This window comes from Vitis riparia, chromosome 9 (assembly GCF_004353265.1).
Source record: "Vitis riparia cultivar Riparia Gloire de Montpellier isolate 1030 chromosome 9, EGFV_Vit.rip_1.0, whole genome shotgun sequence".
NCBI lineage: Eukaryota > Viridiplantae > Streptophyta > Magnoliopsida > Vitales > Vitaceae > Vitis > Vitis riparia.
The window spans coordinates 529,428-549,878 of record NC_048439.1 but is presented as its reverse complement, the minus strand read 5'-3'; the positions used below and the strand labels follow the sequence as shown (position 1 = coordinate 549,878).

Genomic DNA, 20,451 nt, shown 5'->3' with positions numbered 1-20,451 from the left:
GAAGTCCAGTTTGTTTTTCGCCTTAACAGGAAGCTGAAGTCAAAACTATAATTTTCATATGAGAGAACTTCGGGAAGCATGCAGAAGAGAATCAAGGAACCAATTCCCCATATTGAATAACAGTAGAATGCTGTCTCCAGCAAAGTACCAAAATAGCATCAGTTTTGTGCTGCACCGTTTATGATTTGACGCAGAGTCTGTAATATCAAATCTGGGCATTGCACAAACTTCATCACATTATTCGTTGTGGTACTGATCATTTGACCATCCTTCTGCTGGATATAATTTTAACTCACAACATCAAGTTAGAGCATGGACTGGAGTCTGTCTCGCTCTGTTCTCACATGCCTCCTGCTGATATCCTTCACACTGGAACAGCCTGAGAGGGCCATGGTGATCTCAAGCTCATCCTTCAGCATTTCAATGACCCGTCTCACCCCATGTTCGCCCTTTGCAGCCAGCCCATAGATTACAGGCCTTCCAATCTGCAAGAATATATTAACAAGATAAGTAGGGATGAACGCCAAGAGACGCAGCAGGGACAAAGCAAATATGGGGAGCATAAATCATTGTTCTAAGATATGGTTGTAGTGGTTCAGCCCAGTATTCTGCAGCACATCCATGAGGATTAGACCCCAGAGACAGAAATTATGTGCTGAATTGTAGGAGGATGCCAATGTGTTAAAATGATGGTAACAAAGAAAGAGATGTGCAACACAAGGCCCATACTTCATACAAATTGAACAGTTGGAGGGGAAAGGCTTACAAAGACTGCCTGTGCACCAAGGGCTAGTGCCTTGAAGATGTCTGTTCCACGCCGTATCCCTCCATCAAAGAGAACAGGAACTTTCCCTCCAACCGCAAGAACCACCTGGCTAGGATAAACAAGTATGCTCACTTCCTATATCAGATATCTTTCGATTGCTGACTGAATTTGTCTCTGCCAAACAGCATACTCCCTACTAGAAACTAAATTAAAAAAAAAAAAAAAAATTCCAGTGGGAAATGCAGTCAACATACATTTCTTGTTTTCCGATGCCTGTGTATGTTCTAGGAAAAAGGCTTTTAATGATGGCAGATTGTTATGAGTTCTTGTTTAATCATAACCCACAACCAATGTTGCCTCATGACCTTAAATATCATTGTGTAACCACATTACAAAGTGTACAAAGCTAAAATGAAGATGGAGACGGATGGCGTTTGAGAAAACTCTGGACTTGTGTATAGGTGAGTGTGCACATTTACCTGTCTCCACCAGTGAATTTATATTTATCACATGTTTGTAAATGCTTAAGCTACCCTTTTTTTTCTGGGTCTTGGCAGAACATTAGCAGAAATAAATTGGAAGTAAAGAATTGGTGAGATTAGATGAAGCAAAATGGAAAATAAATTGTTTTGTTGAAAATGAACCATTAAATGTATATGTTTCCTTGCTAAGCGTTTCAGTTTCTGGGCTTCTACGTTGAATACAAAAACACACATATCAGTGCAGCTTTTCACATACATATGACTACCATAAATCTCTGAACAGCTTTGGTTTTTGTTCTTGCAATCAAGGAATAAAATATTGTTCTCCACACACCATATTAAGGTTCTGAAAATACAAAGGTATTCATTAAATATCAATACTTAGAAAAATGGTGGAAATTAGAATCAAATCATAGAGCTTGAGGACAAAGATTTTAAGAAATTTATATCAGCCACTTGTAGATTAGAGATATAGAAATATTAAAATGGTTGTGGATATTTAAAAGCATGCTTGTGATTAAGGTCTTGATAAGTCTACAAATCTAAACCCTGTATCTGCAACATAGAGCAATCCATGAAGGCAGAAAGAATTACCTCTTCCAGGGCTGAAATAGTGGCTGGAACGTAATCCAGCTGGCGACCTCCATGATTGGAGACAATAATCCCAGAAACTCCTACTTCCACGGCCTTTATTGCTGCCAGTGGTAGTATCCAGAATCAATAATCTTGTTCAACCATGGGCAAATTTAAAATAAATAAAATATTAGAAGAGAAATGTAATACCAGAGGGCGAAGTCACTTTTTCCCCCCTTGGGTTGGGGAGGTAAGAAACAGACAAATAAAGCAATGGAAGAATGCTTGATTAAATAAAAGCATCAATGTTTGTATTTTTGAAGAATTGGATTCAAATGAAATGGTGCAAACATCATAAAATAGAGCCTCGAGCTTTACCATCTTCACAAGTGAGTACCCCTTTGATCAGAATCGGCAAGTTTGTGATAGATCTTAACCATTCTATATCCTGCAAAGTTCCTGATGCACTGCTTAAAACCAATTGAAACTCAAGCACATTACTTCAATATTTGGTGGATCTTAGTATCTACATTTTAAGTTCAAAACCATGGTTTAAGTGTCCACCAAACCAGAATTAAAATTAAGAGCATCTAAGAGCTTCATGGGTATATGTTCCTGCATCAACCTTTGTGTAAAGTGGTGAGATAACCCACAGAATATTTCTATTATGAGTAGGCTGCATAATTCACACAGCTTCCTAAGTGATATTTTCATGCAAGGAATTGAAAGTTAGATTAACACCTCCATGAGAGCTTTTCAGGAAACATACTATACAGTAACCAAATTAGTTTATCAGCAAATACCTTCCAAGACAAAGAAGCATCAAACATTCCTGATGCTAAAGCTTCAATATTTGAACCATTGTCCTGCAAAATTTTAAAAAACATAATAAATTTAACAAAATCATTATTATTGTTTTTTTCTAAAAAGTATCACAATATGATTTAAGTATTCACATAAACCAGTTGATGGTCATGATTTAGATCAAATAACATGGGTCTCCACCCATCAAATCTATTGTAAACTGCAGTATGAGATAAAACAGTCTCTTTATTTTGGATCCAATATGCAGTGTTAACATATTTCTCTATGCATTTCATAAGCAAAAAGAGTATGCCTGTTCTAATTTGACCAAATGGCAACCAGAAAGAGAGAAACAGAGAGAGGGAGACCTTGTGCAGCAGTATTTATTTCAGCAAATATACCATTTTCATAAATATACAAGCTCAAACCATTTAAACCCAATGGTGGTCCTGGAACAAGGAACTTTTTTTGTGGCAATAAATTTTCCATTAAATTGTAAGGTAGGTGCTCTTTAAGTGGCATGTGATCATATGCATGTATGAAAGAAAAACTTCCCCACATTTAAGTGTACAATTAGCAGCATGAAACCTAATCACAACCCTGGGCCTTGGCTCAAGCTGAAAAGGGAAGGGCTGGGATTGGGGTGAGTCTAGTGTTTGAAAGTCCAATAAGTGTTTCTTATGTGTTTGGGGTAATTTTAAAAACAAGAACTTCTAGCTCTAAAAAAGCCTTGCACTGAAGCAGGGACAATGTTGTTTCTCATGGAAGCTCATTTCTAGTTCATGAAAAAAGTTCTTGATGTTTAATAATAATTTCATAGTTCCCATTATTACCCTTTGAAATCATGGTTAACAACTTCAGCTTCAGGCTAAAGCCAAAAAAAAAAATATATATCAAATGAGGCCTAAGAGTGTTGTATAAAAGCCTCTTGTTTGTTAGATTCATATGCCACCAAAAAAATAATAATAAAAGGACAAAGAAGCTCATGCATTACTTCTAGGAAAATTTAAAATGTACAAAACTGGAAGATATTATTCAACTGTTCCACTTACAGTGACAACTTCAGTTGATATGAGACCTTCAAAATTCTTCAACTGAGGTGAGACCATTCTGCAAAAGTTTGGGAACAGATACTTTTCCATATGATGCACTAGATATTGCAAATATAAAACTTGACTTTTATATTCAAAATCAATATAGTTTTTCGAATCAAATCCAATGTCCATAAGATAGAAAAGAAAATTTTTTCTTATAGACTAAACCAATGTCATATCCCATCAGGTTATGCATATCATAGCACTACCAAGGGAATAAACATGTAGTTAATGAAAAAAGGTATCAGAGAAGGAGATGATGTTTCACCTGTTTTTTATGTCTGCCTCCCTTCGACCAAGTCTTGGAGTATCAGCAGTTAGAACAATAGCCTTGAATCCATTTCTTTCAGCTCTTTGCACTAACTGAGCTGATACATCCCTTCTCTTAAATACCTATTTGCAGATGGATAACAAATCCAACTTGAGATTCTAAAATTGGGATCATAAAATTCCAAGCAAAAAAGGCAAAAATTGATGCTGCTAAAGAAAAATGGAAGTTCGTGAAGGAAATTTGAATTCAGTAGAGCTTAAGAAAAATGGAATACATATAATTGCAAGAATCGAACAGCATGGCAGCTAGAAGCAACTTCTTCCACGGTGCAGGTAGACATGAAGGATAACACCTGTAGTGAAAAATAACTCAGTAGTCAAACATCTCAACAAAGTTGATACGATAAAACCAACATATATTAGTACCATAACGGTGTTACATGCAGCTGCTGCTCTGGCTGTTGCAATCTCTCCTGAAATCAACACAAAACACTAATGTACTAAATATTGCATATCATATTTCAAGATAATCCTCTAGCAAGAGTATTTAGACCTTCAGGGTGTGCCAACTTATGCATAGCGGTTGGAGCAATCATAATCGGTGATGAGATATTGAAACCCAATACAGTAGTTGACATATCTATTTTGCTCACATCCACAAGAATTCTTGGCTGAAACCTGAAGCCATAAATAAAGGATAGTACAGTGTTTTATTTAGTTAGCCACTTGAACAATAACGGGTCAAGAACATTACGTGATTCTGCTAAATGCTTCTACGTTCTCCCTTAGTGTGTGCTGGTCCTCAGCACCCCCAGAGAAGAAATCATAGTACATTTTTGGAAGTGCTCGTCTAGCCAGTTCTTGGAACTCATTCACATTGACCGGTTCAGCTGCCATTAGTACTGGAAACATGAACATTAAACAATGTTTAGTTTTCCAACAGCTAGTCCTATATGCAACTGCATAAATCTCAAGTAACCATCCCATGCATAAATTTGAAGAGGCTTAGAAGATGCTCCACTTGGCAACCATGATTCTACACTTCCTACTCAGAACCTTGTAAAATTTGTTGTTCTTTTGCTATAAAAACTCACTTCTCTATAACATAGAAGCAAACTAGAATGAGATAAATTTAAGTTTCAAAGCAACTCAGACTTAATTATATATAGGAACTAAAGAAAAGGCATCCTAGCATAGAAAACATAACACAAGAAGGTCTAGGAAAAATAAAATAAAGATATTGCTCCAATCCGAAAAATGGGGCCACGAATAGCAGGAAACTCAAATATGTGTACTTTTAATTCATAAAATGAATCATAGCTAAATTTGAACAAAATAATCACTCCATTATATTTATACACACCCCTTAAATGTGATCTCCTAAAATGAAAAGTAGTTCAACTGCTCCTTGGGCCTATAGGTAAACAAGTGAACTATCGTACCAGTTGTTGATTATTCCAACAACAATGTCACCTTACCAAAAGATAACACCTTCATAGAAATAACTCAATTAAAAAGTAAAAAAATCAAATAAGAACAAGAAAAAAAAATGAAAACTCAAATTGTAATAAAATATAAAGAAAACCAAATAATAACAATCAATCCCTAAGACTTGGCTATGATAAAGTATTTGTAGCCTTCATGATCCTAGAAATAATAAAAAATTGTGACAGCTTAATTACCAAGGATAAACAAGAAGATAAAATAGGAAACCTAATATGAAAAAAATACAAAAGATGAAAAGATAAACAAACCCGAAAACATAAAATATAAACCTAAAAAATTAGAACCTTGTACTAATTGCTTAATGGTAAGGTAAACATGAAGTAAAATAGAAAAACCTAAAGAGACCAAGAAACCTACAAAAGAAACCTAAAATGAAAAACCAAAGGGTAAGAAACCTCCCTTTCTCTTAATTACTTAACAACCAAAAATAACCATGAAAATAAAATAGGAAGCTTAAAAAGATAAGAAACATGACTTAATTACCAAAAATAAACACAAAGCCTAGCAACAAAAATAAAAAGATAGGAAACTTCAAGATGACATAGGATGATAGGAAACTAAAAAAGGTAAGAAAAGTAATAAGGAAATTATCCTGTAAGCACAAAGATGTAAGCATGGAAAATAAGAATATCAATATGTCAGCATGGTGTCTGCCAAGGATCTTTCCTTGTTAAGGTTAGCTAACTGGGACCTAATATTTATCTAGTCCAAGAAGAGATTTTTAGAGAGTGATGTTAATTTTTTATGGGTTTGTGGGAGGTTTGGCTTCAAGTCCATGGAGACAAAAATTTAGCTATCTAAAAGAAAAAAAGGAAAAAGAAAGAAGAGTTACTGAGAGTTCAACAAGAAGAGCTAGCAAGAAAAGACATTAAAGCGCTCAGGAAGAGTGGTTAAAAGATGGAAAAATGGCAGATTCATTGACTGCCTTGAGTAGCCGCTGAAAGGGCTTGAGTTGCCTCTCTACCTTGGATTAGGCATTAAGGGAACCTGGGTTATATCAGATCACCTCTGGTTAGGTCTTTTGAGTGCTTTCAGTTTGTACCCTATTACCTCTTCTTAGGTACATAAGGGTGTTAGTTGCCTCACTGCCACTATATAGGCATTCTAAGGCCTTTAGCCTGATGCTGTCACCTCACTTAGGTACATAAAGGTGGAAACTGGCTTGCCACCCCTAATTAGGTGTTCTGAAGGCTTTAGTAAGGATAAAATTGCCTTGCTATCTCAGAATGAGCATTCGAAGGTCTTTGATGCAGAAAATTATGCTGAAGAAGTAGTAGTTTAAGGTAGTACATAAAAGAAGTAAAATATGAAAAGGTTTCTAGGGATGATAAATTAACAAGGGAATAGCCAGGAACTTCAAAAGTGGTATAAAGGAAATTTTGTAAAAATTATAACTAGATTGTTCCCACAAATGGCACCAAATCATAAGCATAAAAAATAAGCATGGAAGATAAGATTATGAATGATGTCAAGATGACATCAACTAAGGACCCATTTGCTGATCAAAGCTTGGCTAAAACGGAGAATTATAGAGACATGTTCTTTATCCAGCCTAGACTGAACTTTTTAGGAGCAATGTTACATTTTATATTAATTTCAAGGTTAACATGAAGACCGTGTGTTGACCTCTTATTATTTTTTAATATCACTAGTCTTGCCATTTGCCATTCACTACAATTATGAGCTTAGGAAACTCCAAATTACACGAAGTTGCATGCGTTTAGTGCTTTGGTGAGATTTGCCACATATAATTGATACATGCAAAGCCACAATGTACGCTGCTCAAATTCAAAAGTGAAAGGTATTACTAAGAGTAAAAATCTGGGTTGTCAAGGTAAGAGCTAAAATGTGAGAGGTAAGAGCAGAGTTACCAAAGTAAGAGCAACAAGGCAAAAGACACAATTGAACAACAAAGATTAGGGCTAAGAGGTGAAAGAGGGCACAGCAAGTGGACTGCATAATGTCCCCCACATATCAAAACAACAGGAAACCAATCCAAATTGATAGTGGACTAGGGTTGAATCGAAAATTTGGACCACATCTTCAGATAAGAATCCATTCTACATTGTTGTCCCAACATTTGAACTTTGAAGCAGCCTCACTCCATGTTCAATTAGATTGGTCTCTTATTGTTGGACATGTGTAGGAAATGCACACTTCACATAAGGTTTATCACTCATTTTCTGCATTAAGTGATTCCATAAGTAAGCATGTGGGGAAGTTCAGCTGTATCATTTTGAAGGTTGAAAAGAAGAAAAAAAAAATTCCTCATTCAGTTGCAATTACACAATATTCTTCCAATATACACCTAAATACGCTAATAAACTTCACTTTAACAGCCATCAGAAGCCAAAACCACACCTTTTATTGATGGAAAAATTCAAATCTTCTTTAAGGGTTGAAAACTTTCAAACTAAGAACATGAAAACAGTTGATAATTTATCTGAGTTCATCAGAACCAGTACAAAATACCGCTATATATATACACATTCAAATTCACAAGAGAATAAAAGAATGTTGATAATCAGTAATATATATATATATAGAAAATAGAAAAATAAGTAAATATACCTTCGATTCAGAGAGAGCTTCTGCAGTGCCTGAATGTGAATGAAAAGATGAGCTGCTACTGAAAGAAATGTCTTTGGATGATGCCGATCGCTGGTGCTTTTCCTAGTGTACCTGTTTGTAAACATTACAAGGGTATGATCGTCATTTTCGAGGGCAAATGGTGGCTGTTATATCGGCAAGAGAGGTTAAAACGACGTCGTTTGGAAATTTAAACTTTGCGAGCCTTCGTGTTGATTGATTCCTCGGCGAGTGACTCACGGAAAAGGCGGCGAACAAAGCGAAGCAGGAGGAAGAGAAAATATCAGTTACCTCCCTGAGGTTTGTGATAATATCATTCATCTCCTTCAGGTTTCTAGAATATCATCAACCTCACTTCACAATTGATATGTATGGGAACTAACGGTCTTTTTTGTAAATGTTTTCAAAAAAGTTCTCCAAAATAAAAAACAATTATGTAGTATTTTCTAAATTAAATATTTATTTGGAAATTTAATGTATTCTTATCTTGTTTTCCGCATTTTTAAAAATTTTAAAATAGATTTTATTTTTAATTATTCTTTATATTTATTATAATATTTTGAAAACCTTCCTAAAAAACAATTAAAAAATATTTAAAAGTTATCAAAAATTTAAAAAACGGATAAGAATGATTTCTAAATGGATAGAATATGATATAAAATATATCCTAAATATCACATTTTCTTGAATGGAAAATACCTGTCCAAAGATTTTAAGATATCATTTTCAATAAAATATGTAATTAAATATTATGTCTAATAAATATGAAATCTTAATGTAGTAGTATATGCAATAATATAACATAATGAAAAAAAACCGAAATAAAATATATATTATTTTTCAATGTTTCATATTTATTTAAAGTAAAAATTATATTGCATTCTAATATTTATTATTAAATAAAATATGAGAATTTTATTAGGTTTAATGATATCATGATTATAATATTTAAAATTTAATTAAAATTTTCTATTTTGCAAAATAAGGAATATAAAAAAATTTACCATATACCTTAATTAATGAATAACATCTTACTGTTGTCTCATGTTTAGTTGAACATCAAATAGATAAGTTGGGCCGTAACTTATCTAATCTTTTATGCTATCCCATAAATAGTAAAGTCAACAATTATGACATGGAAAGTTAGACCACCGGATGGGAAAGACGGCTGGAGAGGTACGCATTGAACTTTAGCTACCTGGGTATTTCCCATTTTGTAGAGATGGAGGATCCTGATGAATGGCACTGAACTTACAAACCTGGGTATTGGCTCATCTTTTCTCTATGGAGTTCTTTTGATGAAGGCCCCTGAACTAACACATGGGTGTTGCTGGTTTTGTCTGAATGGAGTAGGCAGGAGAGTGGGGAAGGGGGGTGTTTTGTTTGGTTTAGTGAGGAAAATGGTTCATCCTTCCTAATGGTGCCCTGTGGCTACAATTACCAAAAGATCCAACTCTTCTATGGGAATACAACATCTGGCTAGGAAAATGTACCAAGCCCATTTCTTTGGTAGAGGAACAACTAATCCAGATTGTTTTTTGCCTTAGCAGGAAGTTGAAGCCGAAGCAAAAACTATAATTTTCGTATTTTCATACGAGAGGACTTTGGGAACAAATGCTTATCTGCATAATGTTAAATGAAGCATGCAGTAGAGCATCAAGGAACCAATTTCCTTTATTGAGTAAGAGTAGAATGCATAAACTCCATCACATTATTAGATGTGGTACAGATTATTCAACCATCCTTCTGCAGGATATAATTTTAACTTACAACATCGAGTTACAGCATGGACTGGAGTCTGTCTCGCTCCGTCCTCACATGCCTCCTGCTGATATCCTTCACACTGGAACAGCCTGAGAGGGCCATGGTGATCTCGAGCTCATCCTTCAGCATTTCAAGGACCCGTCTCACCCCAAGTTCTCCCTTTGCAGCCAGCCCATAGATTACTGGCCTTCCAACCTGAAAGAATTACATGAACAAGATAAGTAGGGATGAAAACCGAGAGCCGCAAGCAGGACAAAGCAAATATGAGGAGGTTAAATCATCGTTTGAGATACAACTATAGTGGTTCAGCCCAGTATTCTGCAGCATATCCATGAGGATTAGACCCCCAGAGAGAAATTGTGCTGAATTATAGCAGGTTGCCAATGTGTTAAAATGATGGTGACAATGAAAGAGAAGTGCAGCACAAAGCCCATACTTCAGACAATTGAACAGTTGGGGGAGAAAACCTTACCAAAACAGCCTGAGCACCAAGGGCTAGTGCCTTGAAGACATCTGTTCCACGCCGTATTCCTCCATCTAAGAGAACAGGAACCCTCCCTCCAACAGCTCGAACCACCTGACCAGGATTAACAAGAATGCTCACTTTCTTTATCAGATATTGCTAACTGAAATTGTCTTTGCCAAACAGGATACTCCCTACTAGTAACTAAATTCCAAAAAAAAAAAAAGAATCCCATGGGAAATGCAGTCAACATTCATTTCTTGCTTTCAGATGCCTGCATAAATTATAGGAAAAGGCTTTTAATGAGGGGAGATTGCTATGAGTTCTTGTTTAATCCTAACCCACAACCAAATGCCAGGTAATACATATGGGCACCACAATTAGTGCTTCTCTATGTGCTGCTCATTCCATTCTCTTCTGAATTTCGCTAACCAACATGGCTTCATGAACTCTAATATCAGTGTATAAACCACATGATAAAGTGTACGAAGCAAAAATGAAGATGGGGACCAATGGAGTTTGAGAAACTCTGGACTCATGCGTTTAGGTGAGTGGGCACATTTACCTATTTCTCAGTCAGTGAATTTATATTTATCTCATGTTTGTAAATGCTTAAGCTACCATTTTTGTTTTTGGTCTTGACAGAGGATTAGCAGAATAAAATGGGAAGTAAAGACTGGTCAGATTAGAAGAAACAAAATGGAAAATAGATTGTTTCATTGAAACTAAACTGTTAAATATATATCCTTCCTTGTTAATTACTTCAGTTTCCAGCCAGAGAAGTGTGGTTTTTTACACACCTATTATTACTATAAATCTGTGAACTGGCTTTTATTACTTGCAATCAAGGAATAAAATATTGATGTCCACACACCACATTAAGGTTCTGAAAATACAGAGGAACTCATTATATCAATATTGATTCAGGAAGATGGTGGAAATTAGAAGCAAGTCCTGGATCTCACGGACAAAAATTTTGAGAAATTTATATCAGCCACTTGTAGAGTAGGGATATTGAAATGTTGAAAAGGTTATGGATAGTTAAAAACATGCATGTGATTAAGGTCTTGATAAGCCTGCAAATCTAAGCACTGTATCTGCAAAATAGAGCAACTCCATAAAGGCAGAAAAAGAGAATCACCTCTTCCAGGGCCGAAATAGTGGCTGGAACGTAATCTAGCTGGCGAGCTCCATGATTGGAGACGATAATCCCAGAAACTCCTACTTCCACAGCCTTAATTGCTGCCAGTGGCATTATACAGAATCAATAATCTTGTTCAACCATGGGGAAATTGCACAATAAATAAACAAAGATTAAACTATCTCTCAACTATTGAAGAAAAAAAAAAAACAAAGGCAGCATTTAAATGGATCTTCTGATGGCCTACAGAAACAATCAAACATTAGAAGACAAGTGTAGTACCAAAGGGGAATTATTGTTTTTCCTTGGGCAGGGGGAGGTAAGAGTTAGACCAAAAAGACAATGGAAGAATGCTTCACTAAACAAAAGCATCAATGCTTGTATTTTGGAGGAATACAATTAAAATGAAATAGTGCAAACATCATAAAATAGAGCCTTGAGCTTACCATCTTCACAAGTGAGTACCCCCTTGATCAGAATCGGCAAGTTTGTGATAGATCTTAACCATTCTATATCCTGCAAAGTTCATGATGTACTCCTTAAAATCAATAGAAACTCAAGAACATTACCTCAATATTTGGTGTATTGCAGTATGTACATTTTAAGTTCAAAATCTTGGTTTGAGTGTCCACCCAGCCAGAATTAAAATTAAGAGCAGCTAATAGTTTCATGGCCTTATGCTCCTGCCTCAACCTTTTGTGTAAAGTGGCGAGATAAATTAACCCACAGAATTGTTCTATTATGGGAATTCACACAACTTCCTAAAGTGATGTGTTCATGCTAGAAATAAAAGGTCAGAGTAACGCCTCACTGAGCTTTTCAGGAAACATACTATACAGTAACCAAATTAGTTTATCAGCATATACCTTCCAAGACAAAGAAGCATCATATATCTCCGATGCTAAAGCTTCAAGACTTGAACCCTTGTCCTGCAAAAGTTTTAAAAACCAAATAAATTTGACAAAATCATTATTATCATTTTTTGCTAAGACGCATTACAACATAATTTCAGTAATCAGGTAAACCATTAACATGGGTCTCTGCCCATCAAATATATTGTAAACTATGGTTTGAGATAAAATATGGTCTCTTTAGTTGGATGCAATATGCAGTGTTCACATATTTCTTTATGCATTTCATATATAAAAAGAGTATTCCTATTTTTCATTTGACAAAATGGCAACCAGAAGGAGAGAAACAGAGAGTGGGACACCCTGTGCATCAGTATTGGTTTCAGCAAATAGATCGTTTCATTGTTCCAATTATTGCTCTTTGAAATCATGGCTACAACTTCAGCTTCTAGCTAAAGCCAAAAATATAAAAAATACCTCACTCAAGGCCTAAGAATGTTGTATAAAAGCCTCTTGTTTGTTAGATTCATATACCCAGAAAAAAAAATAAAAAATGGTGGGGGGGCGTGGAAGAAAAAGAAGTTCATACATTACTTCTAGGAAAATTTTAAATGCACAGAACTGGTTTCCTTTTTTTTTGTTGTTCCACTTACATTGGAAACGTCAGTTGTTAGGAGACCTTCGAAATTCTTCAGCTGAGGTGAAACCATTCTGCAAAAGTTTTGGAGCAGATTCTTTTCCATGTTATGCATTGAATATTGCTACTATGTCAATATGATAGAAAACAAGAGTTTCTTATAAACTAAACCAATGTCTTATCCCATCAGATTAGGCATATCATAGCACTATCAAGGGAACAGACACACATTTAACAGAAAAACAGTGTCAGAGAAGGAGATGATATTTCACCTGTTCTTTATGTCTGCCTCCCGTCGACCAAGCCTTGGAGTGTCAACAGTCAGAACAATAGCCTTAAATCCGTATCTTTCAGCTTTTTGCACTACTTGAGCTGATATATCCCTTCTCTTAAATACCTATTTGCAGATGGATAACAAATCCAACTTGAGATTCTAAAATTGGGATCACAAAATACCAAGAAAGAAAGGCGAAAATTGATGTTGCTAAAGAAAAATGGAAGTTTGCAAAAGAAATTTGAATTCAGAAGAGCTTAAGAAGAGTGGAATACATATAATTGCAAGAATCGGATAGCGTTGCAGCTGGAAGCAACCTCTTCCACAGTGCAGGTAGCCATAAAGGATACCACCTGTAGAGAAAAATAACTCAGTAGTCAAATATCTTGACTAAGCTGATACGATAAAACCAAGATACACTAGTACCATTATGGTGTTAGATGCAGCTGCTGCTCTGGCTGTTGCAATCTCTCCTGAAATCAACACAAAATATAAGTGTACTAAATATTGCATAACATATTTCAAGTTCATTCTCTATCAAGAGAATCTAGACCTTCAGGGTGTGCCAGCTTTTGCAAAGAGGTTGGAGCAATCATAATGGGTGATGAGATTTTATAACCCAATATAGTAGTTGACATATCTATTTTGCTCACATCCACAAGAATTCTTGGCTGAAACCTGAAGCCATAAATAAAAGATAGTAAAATGTTTTATTTTGTTTGCTTTGTTTGCCACTTTAAGAATAACAGGTCAAGAACATTACGTGATTCTACTAAATGCTTCTACATTCTCCCTTAGCGTGTGCTGGTCCTCAGCACCCCCTGCGAAGAAATCATAGTACATTTTTGGAAGTGCTTGTCTAGCCAGTTCTTGGAACTCATTCACATTGACTGGTTCATCTGCCATTAGTACTGGAAACACAGACAATAAACAATGTTTAGCTTTCCAATAGTTTGTCCTATATGCAACTGCATAAATCTGAAGTAACCATCACATGCATAAATTTCAAAAGGCTTAGAAGATGCTCCACTTGGCAACCATGATTCAACACTTCCTACTCAAAACCTTTTAAAATTCATAGTTCTTTTGTGATAAAAACTCACTTCTCTATACAATAGAATCAAATTAGAATGAGATAAATTCAAGTTTCCAAGTAACCCAAACTTCTTTTTATATTGAGACTATAGAAAAGGCATAATATAGCATAGAAAACTTAACATAAGAAGGTCTAGGTAAAATAAAATAGAACTATTGCTCCAATCCTGAAAATGGAACCATGAATAGCAAGGGACCCAAACATGTGTACTTCTAATTCATAACTTGATGAATCATAGCTAAAGTCGAACATAACAATCACTCCATTAGATTTCCAAACATCCCTGAGCTGTATTTCTTTAAATGAAAAGTTGAACAAAATTTCAATGTTTATATGAAGACCATGAGTTGGCCTCTTTTATTTTTAAACATCACTAGTCTTGAAATATGCCATTTGCAGAGATTATGAACCTAGAAAACTCCACATTACATGAAGTTGCATGCTTTTAGTGCTTTAGTGATGTATGGTTATGCCACATAACCCATTCGGTTCGTTTTCTTATAGGGTTGCCACTTATCATTGATACAGGCAAAGCCACAATGTAGGTTGCTAAACCTCAAAAGTGAAAGGTATCAGCAAAAGGTAAAAGCCAGGATGTCAATGTAACGAGCTAAACTTGAGAGGTAAGAGCCGAGTTACCAAAGTAAGAGTAAAGAGGTGATAGATAAAGTTGAGCAACCCACTCTCAACCATGTAGATATTGTCCGCTTTAGGTTGGGGCAAGGCTTTAAAATGTGTCTACTTTTTCCTCTATGTGGGATATCACACAAAGATAGAGCAAAAAGGTGTTAAGAGGACACAGCAAGTGAACTGCATATTATCCCCACGAATCAAAACAACAAGAAACCAATCCATAATGTAGCCTTACTCGATGTTCAATCACATTGGTCTCTTATCGATGGATATGTGGAGGAAATACATACTCCACCAAAGGTCTTATCACTCATTTTCTGCATAAGTGATTCTATAAATAAGCATGTGAGAAGTTCAGCTGTATCATTTTGAAGGTTGAAGAAATAAAAAATAAAAAATATCCATTCTCTTGCTTCCAATTGGTACCCAAATAGCCTAGCCATCAGAAGACAAAAACACACCCTTCAGCTCTTCTACTAAGGGGAAAAATCAAATCTTCTTATGGGTTGAAAACTTCCAAACGAAAAACATGAAAACAGCTGATAAATTATCTGGGTTCATTAGAACCAGCAAAAAACACCAGTATATACGTACATATTCAAATTCACAAGAGAATCAAATAATGTTGATCATCAGTAAAAACTAAAAGGAAAAAAGGAATATATATACCTTTGATTCTGAGAAGGAGAGCTTCTGAAGCAGTGATTGAAAAGATGAGCTGCTACTGAAAGATGTTTTGAATGTCATTGGCTTATCTTGATCACTGGAGTGTGCTTTACATGGTGGACTTGTTTGTCAGCATTACAAGGGTATGATCGTCATTTGGGTGGACAATTATGGTTACGAGAGTCTTATGACATGGCAAGAGACGTTAAAACGGCGTCGTTTCGGAATTTAAAACTTTACACGCCATTGATTCCTCGGCGAACGAGTCGGAATCAAAAGACGGAGAAGCCCATACAACGAATCTAGCGAAGTAGTAGGAAGGATTGTAGAAAATATCATCAAGACATGGTCTCGATATTATCCGATAAACGTGATATCCAATATTATATCTAATAAGAATATTTAAAAATATAATTTATTTTAAATAAAATAAATATTTATTTAAAGTAAAAAATTATATTACATTTCAATATTAATAAATATTTTATAATAATATTTATTTAAATTTATGTTAAATAAAATATATATTTCTCAACTTTAAATTAAGATTAATGTATCCCGAGATAGAAAAAAAGTAGATAATACTTATCATACTCTCATGTTTTGATTTAATCATATTCAATTATTCGATCAAAGAGAAAAAGAGTAGTTGGGTTCATGGGATGAAATGATAATAGAATTCTGGTTGCGTTGATTGCAAAAGAATCTGAGAGGGTTGTCCCAAAGGGAACCCCAATTTACACAAAATGCCATGAGCAATGGAAATTTCAGAAGACCAGCACAACCACTTGAATTTCTCTCCTTTGATGACAATCTCTCAAACAAGTAAAAGTTTGTGGTTGTCTCCAAAAATAGCTTCCTCCCTTCTGTAAATAGTATGTCCACCCCTTCTCTGAGATAGACATTTTGGAGGATTAGCAACAGATATTTCAGGATGTCAGCAGTACAATCAGCTCTATTTCACTCCTTGGATCACATATTCTCTTATCTCAAATCATGCAAAAATTTGCAGTTATCTCCGAAGTAGCATCTTCCTTTAGCATAATGTCTGCATACTTGTTTGTTGTCGCTGTGGCCCCATGATGAACTCAATGGAGGATAGCCCCATGAAGGGGGCATTGGAGGATAGCCCCATGAAGGGGTCATTGGAGGATAGCCCCTCTGTGATGGAATGACTGGAGGAAAATGGTTCATGCTTCTCAATGGTTCCCTATGGCTATGATTATTAGCAAAACACCCATCATGCTTACTGTGCTGAATTTCCTGAGGAAACTTAAGCATATTCTGTGGAACCCCAATGTTTTCTTTGCAAGTATTGGGACATAAATTTTCCCTTTGAAGCGGAGGATATTGTTGAACCTGATAGCTGCTTTGCTTTTGTTGTGTTGGAGGTTGAACCAATTTTCCTGAATCAACTGATAAACCTGGCTTTGTTGGATTCGACAGAGATTCATTTTTCTTCAGCTCAGCTTTTCTGGTAACCTTCAAAAGCCTACACATACAAAGCCTCAGAATGTAAAGATAAATTGGCATTTATCTGCAGTTCATGTTATGTGATAAATACATCAAAATACCTATTGTTCTTGCGCATTTCCTTCTCTTGGATCCTTGCTTCTCTGTCAGACCTGGCAAGAGAACCCCTGGAATGCTTATCCATTAAAACTTTCTGCCTCTCCCCTTCATCTTCCCATCTCTAAAGTTGAGATTGAAGATCAGTTATTCACTTAATATGAATAGTTGATAAAGAAGAATAACAATGGAGCGGTTTTATATGGTACAAAACCTGTCTCAGAGTCTTCAAACGATAGAGGTTTCGGCCCTTAATTAGTAGGGGATGAAGTGGGGGGAGCGGTTTCTCGCCTTTGCTCCATAGGACTTCAATCTGGTCAATAGGCCTCAAAAAGGTAAATAATCTTAACACCTCAATGATAATCTCTTAGCAAGTCTGCCATGCTTATACACTTCGTCTTTTAAGCTCACCGTGAATGTATGCTGTTGTTTGGCAGCACCATAGCTGTCTTTCACGATGCGGCCTGCAATAATCCTGGAACCACATGGAGGGCCACTGGCACTCCTAGAAGCTATATTGAACCTGAGAAGAACAAGTGGGTGAAGGAAATTCTAAGTTAGCAAAAGCTTATATCAAGGGGATACAGTTAAAAGCAAAACCCAAGATTGTTCATAGATCAACTGCAAAATGGATAAAACACCTACATTTCATAAACATTTTGTTCAAACATAACCACATCTCCTGTGCAAGCATCCCCTGCAAACACACCCCATTTTAGACATGAAAGAAAAGGCATATATTTGAAGTCTTCCAAGCAACCACAAACTAGAATTGAAGCAAAATATTTTTGGACATGAAAGAAAATGTATATCTATAAAACCTTATTCACAACTATTGGGGGTGAAACAATGCTGCTCTTAAACATGAGTATGGATCACCAAAATGATGGTGGTCACCCAAATGATGGTGGTCAAATGCTATAAAAGGCTTAGCCTATCCTTATTGGATACCAATTGATTTTCAGATGAGATGGTCAAGACTCGATCCAGGAGCAACCTAGAACTGAAGCATAATTTTTGTGTAATTGTGTGAACTAGTTTGTGATGCTCCCACAACAAACCAGCTACTAAGAAATCAATTACAGAACCCAATAGAGCCAAAGCCCAAAAAACCCGGTAGTATGCAGGATCCTAAGATGTTTTACTGAATCACCAGAACCCAGTATGCCAAATCTTGAATGGGACACAACCCAGAAGTTGTACTAAAATGACATGAAACATCCGAAGATAGTTCTACTTAAACACCAAACACCACCCATATGTCATATCAAAATCACTAAAGCCTTCAAGTTGATGAGAAAAAATACAAGTAAACCAGCTACTAAGAAATCAATTACAGAACCCAATAGAGCCGAAGCCCAAAAAACCCGGTAGCATGCAGGATCCTAAGATGTTTTACTGAATCACCAGAACCCAGTATGCCAAATCTTGGATGGGACACAACCCAGAAGTTGTACTAAAATGACATGAAACATCCGAAGATAGTTCTACTTAAACACCAAACACCACCCATATGTCATATCAAAATCACTAAAGCCTTCAAGTTGATGAGAAAAAATACAAGTAAAATGTGTACCTGTACAGTTCAGGACAAAGCTAGAGACTGGGTATTTCTTCTCACCACCACCATTTATGATACTGAGAAGCAGAATCAAAATTAAGGTATAGGAGGTCAGGAAAATTAAAAAAGGAAAGGGAAAAAAATTGTGAGAAGTGAATAATCAAAATACAAGAAAATGAAATTACTCTAGATGCTCCTTAATGCGTTGGATCAGTGTCTCTTTATTGCCTGTGAGTCTCAATCCATTCTTCCTCAAATAAACCTTGCATTGATCCACTTTCAGTTTCTCTAACTGACCAGCTACCACAAAGGAATAACATAAAAGTCATATTTACATATAGAGACCTGTAATAGAACTTTTTTGGTTGATGAGAAATGGTAGGAAAATGAAAATGAAAATAAAAATAAAAATGAAGCTTAGATTATTAATTATTTTGGATTTGAGACAGCAAAATACCCAACCCAATTGAATCTTACGTACAATTACTTCACTTGAGATTTCTTCTGCAAATGGAATTTTGCTCTGTTGGGATTTTGAGAATGCAGGCAAAGAAGAGAAAATTAATTTTGAATGTGGGACTTTAATCATCTGGGATTAGAGGGGAGGGGAAAAAACCAAAACGAAAACGCCTTTTTTCCTAGTAATACAAGTACTTGATCGAGCTTTAATTCTCTTTGGAAGCCGAAACAACATAAACAAAAGATCGACATTTCTTCCTTTTACTTTCTTGTCGTTGGTTTCTCAGCAACCAAACAGAGGGTAACACCTAGAAAGGAACTCTCGCTGACCTTCTATCATTTTTTGAACCATCTCAAAGCTTTTCTCATCTTTCTCATCAAGCACTGGCGCAACTATTTCCACTTCATCCAGGTCTTCCAAAAAACCCATATCCGTTTCTTTCTGAATACTGCAAATGCGAAAAAACCCAAATAAATTTCAACACAAAGACAAAGGTTTTGCCAATAAATCAACATAAAAAATCTGATTAACAGCATAAACACACACTAACCGAGATTTTGACTTCTTCTCCATTGAGAGATTTGAAAACCCAGATTGAGTTTCCTCAAAAATGTCATATGTTGGGTCATCTTGGGAATCATTCGAATCTTCAGAGTCGGATCCTTCGGTTTCACTGTAATCATCCTCTTCCATAACTACATTAGGGAGTTGCTCAGAAGGCGCCATTGATGAGTTCTTTGGGTCTTTGATCTTCTGAGATCCCTCTTTTCAAGAGAGGTTCTGTCAAAGATTTTGGATGGGTTTGTCTGATGAAAAATGCGACCGTTGCAAATGAGAGGAAAAACGGCTAAAATATTTTGAATACAAAGAAAGATTAACAAAAATATCATTCTTTTTTTAAAAAATATCAAAATATTTTTCATATTTTAAATTATCTCTCATGATATTCTAAAAAAATATTTAAAAATACATTAATTTTTTTTTAAAAAAAAACTAATTTTGTAACCATTCCATCTTAATCAATTACTTGTTGCATTTAATATGAAAAATAAGTTAAAAAATATTAAAATAATTAAATCAATCAATAAAAAATATTGAGTTAATTAATCCTTAATGTCTAGCTCATGCATAATCTTCTTTTAAGATTAAAAAAAATGAAATTCAAAATCAATGTCTTATGGGCCCTCATTGTCATTTCGTTTCCTATAGTCGTTCATATTTATCGTCATCTGAAATGAGGACTTAAGGTCTA

At 35.5% G+C, this 20,451-nt stretch overlaps 3 protein-coding genes across 4 annotated transcripts; all 3 read right to left on the bottom strand.

The window, feature by feature from the left end:
- Positions 1-34: 34 nt before the first annotated feature.
- Positions 35-15,697, bottom strand: LOC117921992 (peroxisomal (S)-2-hydroxy-acid oxidase GLO4-like). Of its 2 annotated transcripts, none has more exons than XM_034839945.1 (12): positions 15,613-15,697; positions 4,744-4,891; positions 4,543-4,667; positions 4,416-4,462; positions 4,265-4,342; positions 3,988-4,112; positions 3,678-3,735; positions 2,625-2,687; positions 2,200-2,269; positions 1,843-1,943; positions 767-871; positions 35-485 (listed from the first exon to the last, which is right to left on the bottom strand). In XM_034839945.1, the coding sequence occupies exons 2-12, from the start codon at positions 4,884-4,886 to the stop codon at positions 306-308; spliced, it is 1,095 nt and encodes a 364-aa protein (XP_034695836.1). In that variant the 5' UTR covers positions 4,887-4,891; positions 15,613-15,697; the 3' UTR covers positions 35-305. The 2 variants fall into 2 exon arrangements, with proteins under 2 accessions (XP_034695836.1, XP_034695834.1); XM_034839943.1 differs by lacking the exon at positions 15,613-15,697 and adding an exon at positions 8,067-8,368.
- On the bottom strand, positions 9,734-15,700 carry LOC117921991 (peroxisomal (S)-2-hydroxy-acid oxidase GLO4). The gene is made up of 12 exons (XM_034839942.1): positions 15,613-15,700; positions 13,978-14,125; positions 13,768-13,892; positions 13,641-13,687; positions 13,490-13,567; positions 13,213-13,337; positions 12,957-13,014; positions 12,319-12,381; positions 11,899-11,968; positions 11,453-11,553; positions 10,321-10,425; positions 9,734-10,043 (listed from the first exon to the last, which is right to left on the bottom strand). Exons 2-12 carry the CDS (start codon positions 14,118-14,120, stop codon positions 9,864-9,866), a joined length of 1,095 nt encoding a protein of 364 aa, XP_034695833.1. The 5' UTR covers positions 14,121-14,125; positions 15,613-15,700; the 3' UTR covers positions 9,734-9,863.
- Positions 15,701-16,272: 572 nt separating this feature from the next.
- Positions 16,273-20,011, bottom strand: LOC117921713 (zinc finger CCCH domain-containing protein 62-like). The gene is made up of 9 exons (XM_034839673.1): positions 19,750-20,011; positions 19,529-19,647; positions 18,925-19,039; positions 18,755-18,816; positions 17,824-17,875; positions 17,590-17,701; positions 17,393-17,491; positions 17,184-17,302; positions 16,273-17,101 (listed from the first exon to the last, which is right to left on the bottom strand). The coding sequence occupies exons 1-9, from the start codon at positions 19,923-19,925 to the stop codon at positions 16,594-16,596; spliced, it is 1,362 nt and encodes a 453-aa protein (XP_034695564.1). The 5' UTR covers positions 19,926-20,011; the 3' UTR covers positions 16,273-16,593.
- Between the last annotated feature and the right edge of the window lie 440 nt (positions 20,012-20,451).

Bases quoted from the DNA above. Each gene is read 5' to 3' on its own strand.
- LOC117921992 (XM_034839945.1), bottom strand. From the start codon at position 4,886: ATGGCAGCTGAACCGGTCAATGTGAATGAGTTCCAAGAACTGGCTAGA. The intron at 2,270-2,624 runs GTATTTGCTGAT...GGAACTTTGCAG, and splicing joins ATGCTTCTTTGTCTTGGAAG to GATATAGAATGGTTAAGATC. The intron at 1,944-2,199 runs GTAAAGCTCGAG...TACCACTGGCAG, and splicing joins GGTACTCACTTGTGAAGATG to CAATAAAGGCCGTGGAAGTA.
- LOC117921991 (XM_034839942.1), bottom strand. From the start codon at position 14,120: ATGGCAGATGAACCAGTCAATGTGAATGAGTTCCAAGAACTGGCTAGA. The intron at 13,568-13,640 runs GTACTAGTGTAT...TTTTCTCTACAG, and splicing joins CTGCATCTAACACCATAATG to GTGGTATCCTTTATGGCTAC. The intron at 10,426-11,452 runs GTGATTCTCTTT...AATCCTGGTCAG, and splicing joins CTATTTCGGCCCTGGAAGAG to GTGGTTCGAGCTGTTGGAGG.
- LOC117921713 (XM_034839673.1), bottom strand. From the start codon at position 19,925: ATGGCGCCTTCTGAGCAACTCCCTAATGTAGTTATGGAAGAGGATGAT. The intron at 19,040-19,528 runs GTCAGCGAGAGT...CCTTTGTGGTAG, and splicing joins GGTTCAAAAAATGATAGAAG to CTGGTCAGTTAGAGAAACTG. The intron at 18,817-18,924 runs GTAATTTCATTT...TCTGCTTCTCAG, and splicing joins CGCATTAAGGAGCATCTAGA to TATCATAAATGGTGGTGGTG.